The sequence below is a fragment of the Equus asinus genome, chromosome 20 (assembly GCF_041296235.1).
Source record: "Equus asinus isolate D_3611 breed Donkey chromosome 20, EquAss-T2T_v2, whole genome shotgun sequence".
Taxonomy (NCBI): domain Eukaryota; kingdom Metazoa; phylum Chordata; class Mammalia; order Perissodactyla; family Equidae; genus Equus; species Equus asinus.
Window position 1 is genome coordinate 23011125 of NC_091809.1, and position 21011 is coordinate 23032135.

The 21011-nt window shown below is 41.1% G+C and overlaps 1 protein-coding gene across 1 annotated transcript in view; it reads left to right on the forward strand.

Annotated features, from left to right (window-relative positions):
- LOC106846587 (zinc finger protein 709-like) overlaps nucleotides 1-20153 on the forward strand; it is a 41553-nt gene extending 21400 nt beyond the window's left edge. The window contains exons 2-4 of the mRNA XM_070492091.1: nucleotides 4676-4802; nucleotides 5244-5304; nucleotides 5678-20153. Coding sequence (XP_070348192.1) covers nucleotides 4676-4802; nucleotides 5244-5304; nucleotides 5678-7775 — 2286 coding nt within the window. The 3' untranslated portion in view covers nucleotides 7776-20153. The remainder of the gene's footprint in view (nucleotides 1-4675; nucleotides 4803-5243; nucleotides 5305-5677) is intronic.
- Nucleotides 20154-21011: the final 858 nt, after the last annotated feature.

The window sequence follows — 21011 nt, forward strand, 5'->3', positions numbered from 1 at the left end:
AACGGGGTTAGTTTCCAAAATATATAAAGAACTTAGGCTATTTAAAAAAAAAAATCAAGAAATGGGCAGAGGATCTGGACAGAAATTTTTTGAAAGAAGATGTACAGATGGCCAACAGTCCCATGAAAAGGTGTTTAACATCACTAATTATTAGGGAAATGCAAATCAAAACTACAATGAAATATCACTTTACACCTGTCAGAATGGCCACAATTAAAAAGACGAAAAATAACAAATGTTGGAGACAATGTGGAGAAAATGGAACCCTCAGACACTACTGGAAGGAACACAAACTGGTGCAGCCACTATGGAAAACAATATGGAGATTTCTCAAAAAGTTAAAAATAGAAATACCATATGATGCAGCTATCCCAGTACTGGGTATTTATCCAAAGAACATGAAATCAACAACACAGAGATTTATGTTCCCGTATGTTCATTGCACCATTTTTCACAGTAGCCAATTTGTGGACACAACAGATGTATCCATCAACTGGTGAATGTATAAAGAAGACGTTGTGGGGGCCAGCCTGGTGGTGCAGCAGTTGGGTGTGCACATTCCGCTTTGGCGGCCTGGGGTTCACCAGTTCGGATCCTGGGTACTGACATGGCACCACATGGCAAACCAGGCTGTGGTGGGCATCCTACGTATAAAGTAGAGGAAGATGGGCATGGATGTTGGCTCAGGGCCAGTCTTCCTCAGCTGAAGGAGGAGGATTGACAGATGTTAGCTCAGGGCTAATCTTCCTTGAAAAACAAAAAAAAAGGAAGAAGATGTATATATACACAGTGGATTACTACTTAGCCACAAGAAAGACAAAATCATCCCATTTGCCTCAGTGTGGATGAACCTTGTGGGTATTAAGTTAAATAAGCCATACACAGACAAATCCTGTATGATTTCACTTATATGTGGATTATAAACAAACAAATGGATAAAAAGTCAGATTAGTGATTACCAGAGAGGAAGGGGATGGGGGGTTAGGTGAAAGAGTAAGGGCACATAGGTATGGTGATGGATAAAAAGTAGATTATTGGTGGTGATCATGATGTAATCTATACAAAAATTGATATATAATAATGTCCACCTGAAATAACGCAATGTTATAAATCAATATGACATCAATAAAATAACTTTAAAAACAAAAAAAATGCTGTTTCTTTTTTCCTGTTTTTTTGCTTTTTGTTTTTTGTGGGGAAGATTGGCCCTGAGCTAACATCTGTTGCTAATCTTTTTTTCTCTTGAGGAAGATTTTCACTGAGCTAACATCTGTACCAGTCTTCCCCTATTTTATGTGGGATGCACCACAGCATGGGTTGATGAGTGGTGCTAGGTCCACGCCCAGGATCCAAACCTGCAAGCCCCAGGCCACTGAAGTGGGGTGTGTGAACTAAACCACTGTGCCACCTGGCCAGCCCCTCTTTTTTTCCATTTTTTGACACACTCATTTCCCCTGTGACCTCCAGGGTCTCATGGATCTCAGAAGAATTGTTCATTTCAAGTTTGTTCATTTTCTTCTTGTGAGATCAAGAATGACAGCTTCTGAGCTCCTTAAGTGTCAGATCAGAAGTTGGTAGGGCATCATCCAGAGTGGCTGGTCAGAAAACATGTTCTCTTGAAGTTGGAGAATGGAGATTTTATGTTCTTTTGGAGGAAAGCACTGTTGAATACTTTACATATTCTATAATCATGGCCATTGACCATCAAACTTTTGTGGACTTCAGTGAGCTCCTGTGGAAGCTGCAGCTCTTAACCTGCTCCTCAAGGGCAGCAAGGCAAGCACACTATTAGCAGTTGACCAAAAGGAGCTCTTATGGCACACTGTTTTAGCACTATATGATCTGAAATTAGTTTGAAGTAGCCTTGAGGCACATGCATATAGGGATTTTATGGTCTAAGTTGTCACGCCTTCTCCCTCATGTCTGACCTTTAAGTTGCAAATAACTTTCTAGCCTCATCTATCATACTGGGAGAGAAAGGAAGGACTGAGTCTATGATAAATATTACACAAGTTAAAAACAATGCTTCCCCACAGAAGTATTTACATTCAGCCAGCTGTGTGTGATTCCTTGTAATGGCCTGGAGTACTGTAGCATAATGTGGCCAGCTGGTCTTTGTTGAAAGTTTTATTTCTAATACCAGATGACCCACCCATCCCACTACTGGGTATCTATCCAAAGAACTTGAAATCAGCAATTTGAAGAGATCCATGCACCCCTATGTTCATTGCAGCACTATTCACAATAGCCATGATGTGGAAGCAACTCAAGTGCCCATTGACTGATGACTAGATAAAGAAGAGGTGGTATATATATGCAATGGAATACTACTCAGCCATAAAAAATGACAAAGTCATCCCATTCACAATGACATGGATGGACCTTGAGGGTACTATGTTAAGCAAAATAAGCTGGATAAAGAAAGACAAACACTATATGATTCCACTCATATGTGGAAGATAAACAAACACATGGACGAAGAGAACTATTTAGTGGTTACCATGGGGAAGGGGGCTCGGGGGTGTGCACAAAGGGTTCAGGAGTGCACCTATAAGATGACTGACAATAATATACAAGTGGAATTTCACAATGTTGTAAACTATCATAACCTCAATTAAAACAAATAAAAACTTTTATTTCTGCAGGCCTCCTGGACTTTCTGTTTGGTGATGGGACTAGACAAAATTAAGTTTTCAGTTCTTCACTATGTTTTTATTCATTGAAACCTCAGGCAGGCTTGACCCTCTGCCTCATGGAGTGTTGTAACTGGTGGGTAATAAGGAAGAGGATGAAAGAAGTTTTCTCACCAAGAATTGTCAGTTAAAATGTCCATACTACCTAAAGCAATCTACAGATTCAGTGCTATCCCAATCAGAATCCCAAGAACATTCTTCACAGAAATTGAACAAACAATCCTAAAATTCATATGGGGCAACAAAAGACCGCGAATTGCTAAAGCAATCCTGAGCAAGAAAAACAAAGCCGGCGGAATCACAATCCCCGATTTCAAAACATACTACAAAGCTACAGTGATCAAAACAGCATGGTACTGGTACAAAAACAGGTCCACAGATCAATGGAACAGAATTGAAAGCCCAGAGATAAAACCACACATCCATGGACAGCTAATCTTCGACAAAGGAGCAGAGGGCCTACAATGGAGAAAAGAAAGTCTCTTCAACAAATGGTGCTGGGAAAACTGGACAGCCACATGCAAAAGATTGAAAATTGACCATTCTTTTTCACCACACACCAAAATAAACTCAAAATGGATCAAAGACCTAAAGATTAGGCCTGAGACAATAAGTCTTTTGGAAGAGAATATAGGCAGTACACTCTTTGACATCAGTTTCAAAAGAATCTTTTCGGACACTATAACTCCTCAGTTGAGGGAAACAATAGAAAGAATAAACAAATGGGACTTCATCAGACTAAAGAGCTTCTTCAAGGCAAGGGAAAACAGGATTGAAACAAAAAAAACAGCTCACTAATTGGGAAAAAATATTTACAAGCCACTTATCCGACAAAGGGTTAATCTCCATAATATACAAAGAACTCACACTGCTTAACAACAAAAAAACAAACAACCCGATCAAAAAATGGGCAGAGGACATGAACAGACATTTCTCAAAAGAAGATATGAATATGGCCAATAGACACATGAAAAGATGTTCATCATTGCTAATCATCAGGGAAATGCAAATCAAAACTACACTAAGATATCACCTTACACCCATTAGACTGGCAAAAACATCCAAAACCAAGAGCGACAAATGTTGGAGAGGTTGTGGAGAAAAAGGAACCCTCATACACTGTTGGTGGGAATGCAAACTGGTACAGCCACTATGGAAAACAGTATGGAGATTTCTCCAAAAGTTAAAAATAGAAATACCCTATGACCCAGCCATCCCATTACTGGGTATCTATCCTAAGAACCTGATATCAGAAATCTCAAGAGTCCGTTGCACCCATATGTTCATCGCAGCATTATTTACAATAGCCAAGACGTGGAACCAGCCTACATGCCCAGAAACTGATGATTGGATAAAGAAGATAGGGTATATATACACAATGGAATACTACTCAGCCATAAAAAAAGACAAAATTGGCCCATTCACAACAACGTGGATGGACCTCGAGGGTATTACGTTAAGTGAAATAAGCCAGTCAGAGAAAGACAAACTCTATATGACTCCACTCATAGGTGGAAGTTAGTATATTGATAAGGAGATCAGATCGGTGGTTACCAGGGAAAAGGGGGGGTGGGGGGAGGGCTCAAAGGGGGAAGTGGTGTACCCACAACATGACTAACAAAAATGTACAACTGAAATCTCACAAGGTTGTAATCTATCATAACATTAATAAAAAAAATGATAACATTTGTTTCATTTGTATGTCATTTCTGTCATTTCCCAACATGCTCTGGCCCCTGCCATTACAGAGAAATACAATATAGGGTGATCACAGTAAAAATGTGAAAATAATTTTCATGTGTTCATAATGCTGTTAAATTGAGGCAGTGTTTACAGAAAAATAGTCTGTTTTTGATGATCTCATCATAGAATAAATATTTGGAAATGACATAGTCATACACAACCTTCCTTCAAATGGAATATATGTCCCCATTGCTGTCAGTCTTATGCATCCAACACTATACATGTTTGTGGTGTTTTAGGACTCAGTGACCATTGAGGACGTGGCTGTGAACTTCACCCCAGAGGAGTGGGCTTTACTGGATCCCTCACAGAAGAAACTCTACAGAGATGTGATGTGGGAAACCTTCAGGCACCTGGCCTCAGTAGGTAAGAATGAGGACATTCCTTCATGTCATCAATGAGAGAACAAGTGTATCTTGACATCAATGTGGTTCCAATATGTAGAATGTGGAAATGGGGGATATTGGTAAATAAGCTAGAAATGGTCATAGCTCATCATGAGCTTAGAATCTAAAAATTTTTCTGTAATTTCTTTTTTTTTTTTAAAGATTTTATTTTTTCCTTTTTCTCCCCAAAGCCCCCCGGTACCTAGTTGTATATTCTTAGTTGTGGGTCCTTCTAGTTGTGGCATGTGGGACACTGCCTCAGTGTGGCTCGATGAGCAGTGCCATGTCCACGCCCAGGATTCGAACTGACGAAACACTGGGCCACCTGCAGTGGAGTGCGTGAACTTAACCACTTGGCCACGGGGCCGGCCCCCTGTATTTTCTAATACTTTGGAATCAACTTTCTGGGTCTGTATTTCAGGAAAAACGTCGGACGATCTTGATGTTGAAGATCAGTACAAAAACCCGGAGGAAAAACTAAGGTGAGTCACACAATAGAAAGCAGCGTCTCAAGTGAGAATCCTGGTATGTTATAAAATTTTAAAAAGAAGCAAACAAAACAAATAAGCTTTGTTTCAAATTTAGTTATTTTTCAAGCTTTTCACCAAATATACTTTCTGAAATTTGATGTAGATTCAGTTTTTGTGAAATACTTCACTTGGGAATAGTATTAATAAAACCTATACAGGAATATCAGTTCTTGGATAATCGTAAGGTTGAAGTCCCCTTGTAGAACATTCACTATATTCAAATTCAGACAATTCAGATGAGTCAGAAAACCTAAAGTTTTTCTACAAATCATAGAAAATATATCAAATATAAAATCATTAATAATATGCTTCCCAATTTTTACAGAAACCGTCTGATAGAGAGACTCTGTGAAAGTGAAGAGAGTACTCAAAGTGGAGAAAACTTCAGCCTTATCCCAAATCTCAATCTGAGCAAGAAAACTACTGGAGCTAAACCATGGGGATGCAGCGCAGGTGGAAAAGTGTTCATGCATCATTCATCCCTTAATAGGCATGTTAGATATCACACTGAACAGAAACCATATGAGTATCAAAAATATGCAGAGAAGCCATTTAAATGTAAGGAATGTGGGAAAGCCTTCAGTTTTCCCAGTTTTCTTCAAAAACATGAAAGAACTCATACTGGAGAGAAATCCTATGAATGTAAAAAATGCAGTAAAGCATTTAATTCTTCCAGTTCTCTTCAAATACGTGGAAGAATTTATAGTAGAAAGAAACTCTATGAATGTAAAAAATGCAGTAAAGCCTTCACTTTTTCCCATTCTCTTCAAATAGATGAAAGAACTCACACTGAAAAGAAGCCTGTTGGATGTAAAATACGTGGTAAAGCCTTCAGGTTTTCCAGTAATGTTCAACTACGTGAAAGAACTCACACTGGAGAGAAACGCCATGAATGTAAGGAGTGTGGGAAAACTTTTATACATCCCTCAAGCCTTCGATTACACATGATCCTTCACACTGGAGATGGACCTTACAAATGTAAGAAATGTGAGAAAACATTCCTTTCTTCCAGTGTATTTCAAATACATGGAAGGAGTCACACTGGAGAGAAACCGTATGAATGTAAAGTATGTGGTAAAGCTTTCAGTCGTTCCAACTGTGTTCAACGACATGAAAGAACTCATACTGGAGAAAAACCTTATGAATGTAAAATATGTGGGAAAGCATTCAGTTATTCCAGTTCTATTCAACGACATGAGAGAACTCACACTGGAGAGAAACCATATGAATGTAGAAAATGCAGTAAAGCATACACTTCTTTGAGTTCTCTTCGAAAACATGAAATAATTCATACTGGAGAGAAGCCCTATGAATGTAAAATATGTGGGAAAGCCTTCAGTCATCCCAGCTCTATTCAACGACACGAAAGAACTCACACTGGAGAGAAACCCTATGAATGTAAAAAATGCAGTAAAGCCTACACTTCTTCAAATTCTCTTCGAAAACATGAAATAATTCATACTGGAGAGAAACCCTGTGAATGTCAGGAATGTGGGAAAGCCTTCATTTGTCACACAGATGTTCGAAAACATCTGAGAGTGCACACCGGAGAGAAACCATATAAATGTGAAGACTGTGGGAAAGCGTTCAGTGGTTATAGTTCCTTAAAAATTCACAAAAGAACCCACACAGGAGAGATGCCCTATGTATGTAAGGAATGTGGTAAGGCTTTTATTTCTCTTCAAGGTTTCCAAGTACATGAAAGAAATCACACTGGAGAGAAACCCTATGAATGTAAAAAATGCAGTAAAGCATACACTTCTTTGAGTTCTCTTCGAAAACATGAAAGAATTCATACTGGAGAGAAGCCCTATGAATGTAAAAAGTGCAGTAAAGCATACACTTCTTCGGGTTCTCTTCGAAAACATGAAATAATTCATACTGGAGAGAAACCCTATGAATGTCAGGAATGTGGGAAAGCCTTCATTTGTCTCACAGATGTTCAAACACACCTGAGAGTGCACACCGGAGAGAAACCATATAAATGTGAAGAATGTGGGAAAGCATTCAGTGGTTACAGTTCTTTAAAAATACACAGGAGAACCCACACAGGAGAGACGCCCTATGTATGTAAGGTATGTGGTAAGGGTTTTATTTCTCTTCAAGGTTTCCAAGTACATGAAAGAAACCACACTGGAGAGAAACCCTATGAATGTAAAAAATGCAGTAAAGCGTACACTTCTTTGAGTTCTCTTCGAAAACATGAAAGAATTCATACTGGAGAGAAACCCTATGAATGTAAAAAATGCAGTAAAGCGTACACTTCTTTGAGTTCTCTTCGAAAACATGAAAGAATTCATACTGGAGAGAAACCCTATGAATGTAAAAAGTGCAGTAAAGCATACACTTCTTCAAGTTCTCTTCGAAAACATGAAAGAACTCATACTGCAGAGAAACCCTTTGAATGCCAAAAGATACAGTAAAGCTTTCACTACTCTCAGATCACTTCAAAGTCTTGAGAGATTTCACACAGAGAGAAACCCCATGAATGTCAGGAAATGGGAAAGCCTTTATTTCCAATGAAAACTTTCGAGGATATGGGAGAATGCCCACTAGAGGAAAAATCATATAAATGCAGAGAATGTGGGAAAGCCTTTTTTCATCCCAGTTCTCTCTGAAGGCATGAAAGGACTCACTTGATAAAACCTCTTGAATGTAAACAGCTTGAGAAAGACTTAAATTGGCCTTCTATGTGAAACTCCCACCAAAAACAAATATGAATAAGTCATATGAGAAAGCTTGATGGGAATTAGTTTGTGTATAATGTTCTAGAAAATTTTCAACATGAAATATTTGTTATAAAAGCTGTAAATATATTGTGTTTACTAAGCCTCTAAGTGCAACATTTGATGGTGGATTTCTATTAATTACTTTCACAAGTGAATATGGTGGTGAGATTATTCTGCAAGTCATCCTTCATTAATAGTACAGAAACTTTAATAAGTAGTTCTTTTTCTTGAATCATTTAATATTTTCTCATTAATTTTTAATACTGTTTAATTTTTCTATGTTAAGGTGCCACTGAAAAATGACAGTGTATTTCTCAGGATTTTCTTACTGGCCTTGATAGGACTAATCCATTGACTATACTGTTCTTTTCTTTGAGAAAGCTCCTTTTTTGGGGTGGTGGGTATAAGAGCCTGCTTCCATTTTCAATACTATTAAACAGTTGGAATAAGTTTTTATGTGTGGCAAGTTTATCAAAGAGTATACTTTCCTATAAATTCTTATTTTCACATTTGGGCCTTTATTCTTTGTCCTTCCTTCTGACTGGTATTTGGTGAATAGAGTTTGAATTAAGTAGAGCCCTGTGGCAGGGCAAGAAAATCTAGAGCTGGACACATCACCCCTGTACTGCATCATGTCAGTGAGGGTGATCTGAAGAGCTAGATCTTTAAGAATCCACCCCATTGCTGGCTCCTTGTTGGAATTCCCCAGTGGCCTCACTTGCATGAGATTTGGAAGGCAGAAGCACTCAAGGCCTTAGGCCAATTCTAGAGCCACCATATAAGGAGAGACACAGTTACATAGGAGCTTCAAGGACACCATCTTCCATCCCATTTTCTGGGTTCTTTGCCCTTCTACACAAAGTATCTTGAAAACCACCACCGACTGTTTTATTTCCATTTTCTTAGGGGTGTATTTTCCACTGATGGTTTCACAAGTTTCACATCAAAGATCCATTAGAGTTAAGGTTTTTCTGTCAGGTCTTTTGTGTCCACCAGGAAACCAGTACAAACTTCTGCAGCTGGGAGTATTCTCTGATTGCTCTCTTTTTTAGATCATATCTGTAAAAGTTCTAATTTTATAGGAAACAGCTTATACTGTTCATAGTGCTAGTGAGCACGTCTTCTGATTCACTGTGGCATCTACAATGGGGCATCAAAAGAAGGACATTGGAGTTTGTTTCTCTGCTGCCTTGTGCAGTGGCTGCCTTCACGCAGTTCTTCCATGTGAGAATAATCTCCTTTCTCATGTCAGAAGACTGTGTGTGTTTCCTGTTACTTGTCACTGAATGTTTTCCCTCAATATGCTTTCAATAATATTTGATTGTATGTCATTAAACTACATGCATTTCCTTATGAAATAAATGCTCCTATAGTAGTTTCATTGATATATTTTATCAACTGTTCTAACCCATTGTATGCTAATAAATATTGTCTTCATTTTCTCAGATTATATTAAAATCTATGTTAATTGTGGATATTCAGATATACTTGGCAATTTTCTTCATTTAATCATTACACATTATGAGTCAGTTTTATCATGAGTATAGAAATTAAAGTATTTTTCCATTATTTATTTATTGAGGAATATTAGCCCTGAGCTAACATCTGCCAGCAATCCTCCTTTTTTTGCTGAGGAAGACTGGCCCTTAGCCAACATCCGTGCCCATCATCCTCTTCTTTATATGTGGGACACCTGCCACAGCACGGCCCAATAAGCAGTGCTGTCTGTCCGGACCCAGGATCTGAACTGGCGAACTGCTGGAGTGAAGCACGTGAACTTAACTGCTACGCCATCAGGCCGCCCCTCAAGTATTTTTTCCTCAAACTGTATTTTTTATTCTTTTATAGTTACAATTTTTGTCATGAAACTAATTTCTCATTCATTCTTAACACAAAACTTAACTATCATGGTTTTTTCAGTGCCTTCTTGCCAGTGACCTGCAGGATTGCTCCTGTATTCAGAGAGAAGGTGTGATGAATTCTAGTAAGAATGACAGCAGACCATAGAGGATGGTGAGCTATAACAGTAACAGGGTGCTCAGAAGGACTTCTTGCACGATTTTGACCTGTGTTTGTTGATTTGATTATTATTCATAGTGGAGCTAAAGTTGACTTATAAGAAGTTCCAGTCACTCGTTTTAGTAAGAAGGGAGTATTAGTCATTTCTGTGGAATTTTATCTTTTACCGTTTTTACTGGTACAGCTACAAAATACTTTTAGTCTTGTCTTGGTAACTGTCTACCTTTGAAAAATGATGTGTGTGATATTGTTCTGTTCAGCAGGGTAAGACTTGGCCTTGCAGTGGATGCAGCCAGCTCCTGGTCCTCTGGAACAGCTTTGCCTTTCCTACTTACAGTCAAAACACCGATGTATTTCCTGTGGTGTATTAGACACTGTTTACTATGAAGTACCTCAGTTAAAACATGTAAATTCACTTCTTAGTATACTACCTAATGTTTTTACTATCTCCTTTGTGGCTCAGCTGAGGCCTTTGGTATTAGCTAAATTGTGAGACAATGCAAACCCAGCAAGGGAGAGAGACAGGACTACTGTGCCAATCCAGCCTTCCTTTCTCAGAGACTGTGCTCTTGATGCTAATGTTTCAGCATCCCTCATGTGCCATCCATTATAGAGTCAGGTTACCCAATGTAGCAGAAATACGGCATGGTAGGGTTTGGATACAGTGCTTGAAATGTACTAGTTCTTGCAGTCCTGGTGCTTAAATGTTTGTGGGAAAAGAGAGATTAACAAATGGTAAAGCTTTGTCTGCTAAAATGGGAAATAAGGGCTTTGAGGAAAAGTAAAAAACAGTGTGAATTAATAGGGAGGCTGAGGTGTGTTTATATCTTTTCTGTGAGGGTAGGAGTGAGCAAGGATGTCATTGTTATCTGGGACTGGAGACTTCATGTTGATTTAAGCCATAAATATTTGTTATGTCTTTTTGTTTTTAATGTCATTTGAGAGGATTTTTATATTACCATCAAATATTTAAAATGTTATCGTTTTTGGCATTTTCGTTTTGCTGCTCTACAGACTGGAGTGTGCAACATGCACCCCAATAAACCATGGAGGTCCTCCCACTTAGAGAGACAGTTGCCTTCACCTGCCCTGTTCTAGCTCATCCTGAGTGAGTTCTATGAGTAGAGTGACATCTCTGTGAGTCCGCTGTGATCCCCCAGTGGAAACAGCACAAAGAGCTTTGGGTGTTGAGAGGCAACCAGCCAAGGAACGATTGAGTGAGCTGCAGAGGGAGGGTGTCATTCTGAGTAACATCCTAATTGAATACAAAAGGATGAATGGGAAATCGTGTCTTTTTATCCAAGGAGTAGCTGGAAGTTTTTAGATTCAATGATCTTCAAAGCCCTGTCACCCATTTAGCTGATCACAGGTTTCATTTCCATATGCCTAGACGTACACCACATGTTGTGGAAAAGTGAGAAAGACCAGTAAACGGCTACAAGGTTTGATAAAGAGCAAAAGAAAGCCCTAGTCTTTTCCTTTTTTTTTTTTTTTTTTTTGTGTGTGTGTGTGTGTTAACTTACGTATGGGAAAGATTTCATTCAAATGGGCACCATGAGAGTGTTCTCCTTGGTGATGGCATGTTTTCCATCTTTTGATGGCAGTATTTGTGAAAATTTATAAGTATACCTAACGTATTACATATTTATATAATTAATGGAAAATGAGTAAGAGAATCAGTTTCCTATGCTAGGAGAATGTTAAGCTCTCCTGATCCTTGATTTTTATGTTTTCAACACTTCTTTCCACCACTGTGGGATCCTTCTTAGGAATATTGCAGGACTAGGCAAGAAGGACCCTGTCTTAATTGACTAAAACGCCCCCTAGGGCTGCACCTGCCCTCAGCTCATACTCATAACAGGAGTGAAGTGAGAGGGCTCCCAGACTCTCTCTTTGAGTTGAATTCAGGTTCATGGACAGGTCTTTGGAAATACTATGGTCTAAAACATAAAAGTGTATCCCAATTGGGATCTGCCTGGGACATCCTCATTCATGTGCATCAGCATCAGATCTTTTCACAGCCATCCATAGACCATTTCCAGCTCTTCATTTCCCAACTCAAGCCTGCTCTGTGCCTGCTTACTAGAAAACATCTTTAGGAATCCACACATGTTCCCCCTGGAAAATTTCTCTGAGGCAGCAAGAGTGGGCTGTGAGCTTGGAGGGTGACACAAGCAGTGGTAGAATCCATGGCCTGGGCACAGTGACCACAAACATTGCATATTATCAGATCTGCTTGCTTACTTATTCAGACAACACTTGAAAGTTGACTGACTTTGAATTGGGCAACAAATGGCTCTGGAAGTTTTTGAAATAGCATTCCTTCCAGCAGTGTCTCCCTTCATGCACCCCTTCACCATAAAGGCTTTAGCAGCCTCCCATCATGCATATCCAGTGCTGCACACAATTAGAGAAGCCTGCTGGCAACTGACAGTCTTTTTATAAGTGGAGGCCCTCCCAGGGCCTGAGTTGATCCTCCATAGCCAGCCTCCCATTTGCCTTGGGTCATGAATGCAGGACCCCTCAGGCTTGTTAACCAGAGGCCTTCACATTAAAGATATATGCGTAGAATAGAATATCTACATATCTCCTCTACAAGAGAAAGTGTTGCCCTCTTCTCTGATTGATCTAATTCATTCTGGAGGAGGTGGCCTCCTTTTAGACACATTGGTCACTTCATGAGTGACTTGGGGGCACATGAATGACCACGGAGTTCATATACTTTATGCACAGTGTGCACCACCACACCTGATAGGATCCACTGGATCCACTGCAGAGTTGCTGTGTTCTTCCCCCAGATCAAACAGGCCAGCCCTGATCACAGAGTGGATCAGATTGATGAGTCAAACTCCAGGTAATCGCACCAGCAACAGAGAATTGCTTGGGGAAGAATCAACCTCATCTGCACATTGTTACAGATCCTTTGGCCACTGCCAGTGATCTAGCTGTCCCCTCCCACCAAGAGCAACATCTCCTTAGCCAAGGTTGCCCCTCTGCCTGAAAGAACTCTGGGATACCTACCTCACACACCCAAGTACAAGTCAGGTCACTCCTTACTCTGCACATATGAAACCTCAGTCTCCAGGGGCTCATTTCTTTGCTCAGGGGGATAAATGGACTCGAATTTCTGAGACACATACTGACACCTCAGACCTGATGGCATTAATCTTGGCCCATGGGCCCCTGTGATATGAAACCATTAAGAGGCCTCTAACCTAAAGGCCTAGGCAGAATTCAGGGCACTCCCCTCCCTGCCCATGGATAACTCGTTACTAACGCACCTGATGTGAAAAACATGTGTCACAGGTAATAGAATCCACGCACATTAAGTCCAGGCAGAGGAAAGGGACCCTACAGCTGATGGCAGATGGACTTTGTCGGGCTGCTCACCCCCTCTGCTGGGCTGCTTGCTATGCTCAGACCACGGTAGGACCTTTTATAGACAAAGTACTCCTCCTGTCATACATGATCCTCCTGAAGCCAGAATCAAGGACTCACCAAGATGCTCTAGAAATTATTGATATTATCAACTAATGTCTCAAAGTATAAAATGCTGGGCCCTTTAAAAAGGTGTTCACTGGATCTTGTACCTCTCTCATGACTCAGGCTGCAGCCCTGTTGGGATTAATGGCTTGCTTAGACAAAACTTCCTTTCTTCTAAATGGCTGTTCCTGCTGTTTGAATCATTAGTTAGACTCAATCCCCAGTCTTTGGGGCTTATTTTGTCCTGATCACCAGGCTCACTGGCACCTTATAAATATAGGCCTTTCTATACTAGACATGTCTGTCAGAACGGTCAGTCCTGCAGGTCTTTGGTTCACTGTAATCGTGCCCCCTGGCCACCACTCATATCCCACTCCTGGTCTTCCTCCTCACGTCACCGGTATTCTGTGTGCCCTGTGTGGTAATATTTCCTCTTGGACACCTGCCTTCAAAACTCCTCAAGTCCATCCACATAAATGTGCTGTTTTCCTACCATTTGCACACATGTGCTCATTTCACAGGTGTGACTGCTACTGACCTGGGCACACATGATATCATTCAACATCATCATTAATGCCAATCAAGAAATGTCCCAAACACTCAGAATACCTGCAGCATACGGCTAGTGTTTGAGATGTTTCCCTGAAGGAAAACCCCCTGGCAGCCGTGGTAGCTGCTGACTCCTTGGGTTTGACTATTTATTAACCAGCCAGGGAGAGCTCTGTCCCCTAAAAGGGCTGCTCGCTGCATGTGGGCAGGCTGCACTGGCAGGGGGCCTCCAAGAACACAACAAATGAGCCAACAAATTAGAGTGAACAACAACATTACTAGAATATTTGAACAGCGTTCTGGAACCACACTGACACGCTTTCTTGGATCTCTCCAACACTTTAGAATGATTGCATTCAAATGTGTTTTTGAGGCTTTGTCATCTTTGTTCCTTGTGTTTTTCACATGGCTTTTTAATATTCAACTCAAATTCATTTAAATGAGATGTGTCATTACTCAGTCAACAAACCTCAGGAGTGAACTTTAATAAAGAACCTCAAATCTTATTGGGAAAATTCACACACGTGTTCAAATTAAATAACACTCTTGGACAAACCATTAAGTCAAAGAGAAAATCAATGAGGAATTTAGTATATGTGCTGCCGAAGCAAGCAAAAGGAAATTTAAAAGGTATCTCCGGACAAACAAATAGGAAAAGACAAATTAAAACTGGTGGGATGCAGCATAAGGAGTAGTAAAAGACAAGTTTATAGTGAAAAACACCTGTATTAAGAAAAAACATATCAAGTTAACAACCTAAATTTACACCTCAAGGAACTGAAAAGGAACAGAAAAGTACACCCGAAGTTAGCTAAAGTTAGCGAATAATAAATATTAAAGTAAAAATAAACAACAGAAAAGGAATAGTTTCAGTTTTTTAATAAAGAAACAAAATCAGCAAGCCCTTAGGTGGACTAAAAATGAACAGAGAAGACTCAAGTACATAAAATCAGAAATGAAGGAGGACATATTACAACAGATGCCTCAAAAAGGATAAAAAATGACTATTATGAACATTTATATGCAAACAAGTTGGATAACATAGAAGTTGATAAATTCCTTAAATATGCAATCTACCAAGAAAGAATTAAACATTAGGAAGCCTGAACAGATCAATACCAAATAACAACAGAGTTAAAGAATTAATACCAATCCTTGTTAAACTCTTCCAAAAACTGGAAGTAGAAGAAATTCTTCCAAAATCATTTTAGAGGCCAGCATCTCCCTGATAGCAAAGCCAGACAAAGACACTAGAAGAAAAGAAAACTGCAAGCCAACAGCTCTGTGTCAACTTGGCTCGACCACAGTGCCCAGATATTAACTTAACATTCTACTGGATGTTTCTGTGCAGGGTTTTCTCTTTTTCTGGAGATTACCATTTCAATGGGTGGAGTTTGAGTAAGTCAGCCCCCACCATGGATGCGCCTCGTCCAATCAATTCTAGTTCTTAATAGAACACAGACTGCCCTTCCCTGAACAGGAAGGAATTCTGCCAGGAAACTGCATTTGCACTTGAACTACAGTTCTTCTCCTGGGTTCCTGGCTTACTCATCAAGATTCCAGATTTTTTATTTAATCAATTATTTATATTCACATGAGTCTCTTAAAACGAGAGAAGGACAAATGATATATATGTATACACAGACACACACTAACATCATGTTGGTTATGTTTCCCTGGAGAACCCTGACTAACACCAAATTTTATATTTAAAATGTTATAAATTGAACAGGTGATTCATTTTAAATGGGAAGCCATTTTGTTTGTGTAATTTTCTAAACAGCAATTTTTATGACGTGTTCAATACCTTTTTTTTTTTAAAGAGTGGCACCTGAGCTATCTGTTGCCAGTCTTCTTTTTTCTTCTTCTTCTCCCCAAAGCCCTCCATACATAGTTGTATATTTTAGTTGTGTGTGCCTCTGGTTGTGCTATGTGGGACGCCATCTCAGCATGGCCTGATGAGTAGTGCTAGGTCCGTGCCCGTGATCTGAACAAGTGAAACCCTGGGCCGCAGAACAGAGTATGCGAACTTAACCACTGAGCCACGGGGCCGGCCCTCAATCTCTTTTTGAAAGCCATAAAAAATAAATATCCTGTTCTGTTCTCATATAAAATAACAAGTGATATTGGAACTTCTTCCATCGCATTTCACACTGGTGAGTATTGAGAGGAATGGGCTTCACTCTAAATGTATTAGGGTGGTATAGCTATGGGAGGAGCTCTGCTGACCTACTCCCTAGTAAGACTGGTGAAAATTATTTTAATAAACATTTAAAGGCACTGGAAATGGTCCTAAATCAAACAAGAAATTAACTTTATTCAAGAAAATCTATGAAGCTTTGTAAAAACCATGACAGTCTGTGGTATTGGAACCAAGAGCACTGCTTGCCTACCTCCTCCAGCTCCCATTGGTGGAGACTCCACTCCAGACCCCTGCAGTCTACAACACGGGGCACCCTGTCACCCCCGCTCCCACTAACAGGGCTACCTTCCCGAGAAGAACAGGACATCAGCATTTCTAACCTTGTGCCCAGCTACTTGTTGTGGAGGGTAAATAAGTGCTGGGTGAGTGTGCTTGAAAAGTGGGGACACCATTGTTTCACTCCCTACCGTGGAACTGAGGTGATGCCTTTGGTGTGGTGTCCTGACAGTACTTGGGTGCCGTTCACCCTTGTTCCACGTCATGAGGTGAGTGTAACATAAGTCATTTGGGAGGAGGCAGGAAACACAATTGAGAGCACCTCTGGCTGCTGTCTCTACTGCATTGAGCCCTCAGCTCCTCAAATGGGATTGTCATTCAGAGGCTTCCCATTGTCCTCAAAACAGCTCCAGGTTTCTGACAGAGATTTTCCTGAACATGGGTGCAAATTGAGCCATCGAACACAAAGCTCGTAGTCACTTTCCAAAGAATTAACTTCGTTGGCCCAAGATCATGAGAAGTTCAAGTCAAAGGACACTCTGAAGAAAGTGGTAAAAGGCAATTAGCAGTGGATTCATATATTTATTGAAGATACAGTTTAGAGTGTAGGCCGACTATTTCTCTGAAAATAAAAAACCAGGAAATTAGACTGCTGAGAGGAGACTTACAGCCTCAGAACAAATATCACCTAGAGACTTCAGAAAAAATTTCTATAAAGAGGCCAGACTTTTACTGAATTGATTGTTAGAGCAATCTGTGCACCCCAGGACGTTGGTGAAAACAATAGAGCAATCAGCCAGCAGTTAGTGGAGTTTACCCACCGGCTGTTGTTCCTGAAGGAGAACGAGGGCCCTCCCAATATCACTGGCCCAGGAGGGCAGGCTTTCCCAAAGCCATGTGCCCTTCTAGGAGCTGTGTCAGAGGTTCCCCTCTGTGTTGGGGACATAGACTGAAATCCAGCCAGTCAGTGAATAAATAAATAAGCCAATTAGAGTAAAAAAAAAAAAAAACCCAGAAAGAGAGAGACTGTCACTGACTAGTTGCTCTGAGGAACTCAAGGCTGGGTTTGGAAGCATTTAACTGTTTTTCCAAATTGTATTTTCCCCTTTTGGTATATTAATGAGATGCAATCATCAACCACCCTGGACCAGACCCAGCCTCACTACAAGAGCTACACATATGATCTTATTTTTAATGCTAAGATCTCCCCAGGAGGAGCTCACGCCTGATTACTGTAACCTGCAGTGTATATGGAAGCATGGTTTCCAACTGAACCTGTGCAAGTGAATACCCACCTCTTCCTTTTGAATATTCATTCCCCATCAGAAATAAAAGGTCCCTGCTTCCCTTACTTCAGAGGTGCCGTGACTTTGGAAATGATTCCACATGGTCTCCTATTTGCTGCAAATACACTTTACTTTGAGAGAACTACTTCTGGTGGAGAGTGTTATTTAACTTACCGGGAGGTGAACCCACTTTAGTTTCGGTAACAGGAATGTAAAATCATGCCCTGTTGTGGAAAATGGTATGGCATTTTTTCAAATATTATGGAGAATGTTACCATCTGATCCAGCATTTCCATTTCTGAGTATATACCCAAAAGAATTGAAAACATGGACTCAAACAGATATTTGTACACTGTGTTCATAGGCGCGTTATTCACAGTAGCCAAAAAGTGGAAGCAACCCAAGTGTTCACCAGTGGGTGAATGGATAAACAAAATGTGTATACACATAGAACAGAATATTACTCAGCTTAAAAAAGAAATGAAATTCTGACACTTGCTACGACATAGGTGAACCTTGTGGACATGATGCTAAGTGACACGAGGCAGTCAAAAAAAGGGCAAAAACTGTATGATGATTCCACTGATACGATGTATCTAGAGTAGTCAAATTCATAGAGACAGCAGGACGGTGGTTGTCAGGGCCTGGGGGTGTAGGGGAGGAAGACACTTCCTCTACCCACTCTAGGTCCTTCTGGCTGGACAACAGATTAAATTCACATGAGACAGAATAACAGGAGAAAATTAAACAAAGCTTTATAACATATACATGGGAGAGACTCAGGCAAGCTGAGCAACTCACCAAAATGGCTGAAGCTTTCACCTTAAATGTGATCCTCAGTTAAAGACAAAGGAGGATGCTGGAGGTGGGGGGAGTCAGTTATGGAAGATCATCAGAAAAGTACAGTAAAGCGTAAGGTTATTATGCAGATTTAAGTCCTTGCCTTCCACATTGATAAGAGTTTCTAGAGATAAGGTCATCTGCCCTTCTTCCTGGTACAGAGAGGGAGACACCTTTACAGATGGAGATTTCCTTTACAATGTAAATATCTCTTAACAAAGGATAACTTCTACTTTTCAGAGTTCCTCTCATGTCTGCAGTTTTTAAAAGTAACCAGCCCAAAATAATCCTCATGCCAAAGAGACATATCTTGGAGTGGCCAATTCCAGTCTCCCACAGGGGAAAGGGCAAGTGGGCATTGTTGTTTAATACACAGAGAGGTGCAGTTTTGCAGGATGAAGAGTTCTGGAGATTGGTTTCACAATGTCAGTGTGCTTCACACTATGAACTGTACACTTAAATAGGGATAAGACGTAACTTCGATGGAATAAATACAGAAGGTAATCAAAAGGTACACACTTCATGATATAAATAAGTCATGAGGATGTAATGTACAGCCTGGTAACTAGAGTTAATAATTCTGAATTGTATATTTAAAATTTGCTAAGAGACTAGATCTTAAATGTTCTCAACACAAGAAAAAAAATGTATAACTCATGTTGATGGATGTTAACTAGACTATCTGTGAATATACTGAAAACCAGTGAGTTGTACACATTAAAGGGCTCCGTTGCATAGTAAGTGTATTGTATTTAAAAAAAAAAAAAACAAAAAACAACCCACAACTGTTTAAATAAGTGGATACATGCAATAACGGTTTTGCAATGCAAATGAGTTTTGCATTCCAATCTCTTAAGCACATGAATACTTTCCAGGTACATCCCACACTGACATAACCTTTTCTTGTTTTTTTGTTATATCAGTCCAAATAGGAATTGAATTTCCTTAGGGATATTATAGACTTTTACAGTTCAAAGTTCTCTCAGGATACATTCAAAAAATGATCTCAAACAAATTTCCCTCCAGCATAAAACGTACACCTGAGAACTGAATGAACACATCTCATACCTTGTGGTTAGACTGAGAAGAGGCCTTGCGCCCAGCTAGGGACGCGGGTTCCAACTTCCCACCAGGGCTAAGGGCTTGGGAGGCCGTGGGATTTTGTAAACTACGTTCTGAGTGGAGGTGGGGAAGCGCTGGGTGGAAGATCAAAGATCAGAGTGAAGACAGACTAATTATTACATATGGGGGGGGGTGATTTTAATTGTGTTTGCAAAGAAGAGTCACAGTTCTCCGAGTGGCCTCGCAGCAACTCATTTCACTGGGAACGTCCCCAGAGAGGACAATTTCCAGCTCTGGGTTGGCTCAGAGAAGTAATCTCCATCCCGCTGCCACTCAGGACCAGGGGCCTTTCAAACTGTCCAATCAGGGTCAGCGCCAGGGAAGGTGGGCGGGGCGACGCTCCACAATCACGTCTGACTTCCTGTCCCTCTACAATTCTTTGTGTCAGGGGTCACCAGACTTTAAAGGCGTCGCGTGGCTCTGCTGCCGACTCTGTAGCGCCGTGACCTGTACCGAGTAGTAGGGAGGACGCCGGGGGACCCAGGAGCCTCAGCAATGGTGAGAGTTCAGCGCCGGGGTGAGGACGCGGGAGGAGGGGCTGGTGGGAAGCGGCGGGGCGGGCCCGGCCTCCCCCGTCCCCTCCGGGGTCTGCGGCCCCGAGTCCGCGGTGTCGCCGCTCAGCTCTCAGGCCTCTCCGGCCGCAGCGTGGGGGCGGGGCCGGCAGCCGGGCCCCAGGCGTCCTGTGGTCCCTGCGCGCGGCGACTTGGGCCGGAGCGTCTCTGGGCCGCTGTGCGCACGCAGCCCCGCGTGTCGCAGAGGGTGCGGGGCCAGCGGGAGGGTTCGCAGGACAGTCGGGCCTCGGTGTCCGGGGTCCGTGCGCGGAGGGGCTGCGGTCTGTGGGGTCCCCAGGGCCTCCTTTCTCCCCAGGGGGGACCTGTTTTCTCCTGAGTTTCCTAAATGTTTGGGGAGCAGCGTCTCAAATCCACGACCCTGTCCCCCGGCTGTTCCAGGACTGACAATAAATCCCTAAATTTCCAGATCCTCCTCACGTTCCCCAACGCCAGCTTCATGTCTCCAAGTCACAGCATCATAACCGACTACAAACAGACCCAACATTTTAATTGTTTATTATTTTTTCATAGTCAATGGGTGGCCCTTTTAAAAGGGTTTATTTCTTGTTTGTGGATGTGTTACCGAACCTGAAGTGAGTTCGCTCACCCGTTGGCAGCAAGCCAATCTCTGACACCGGGTGTGGTGGAAGAAAGTAGGAAT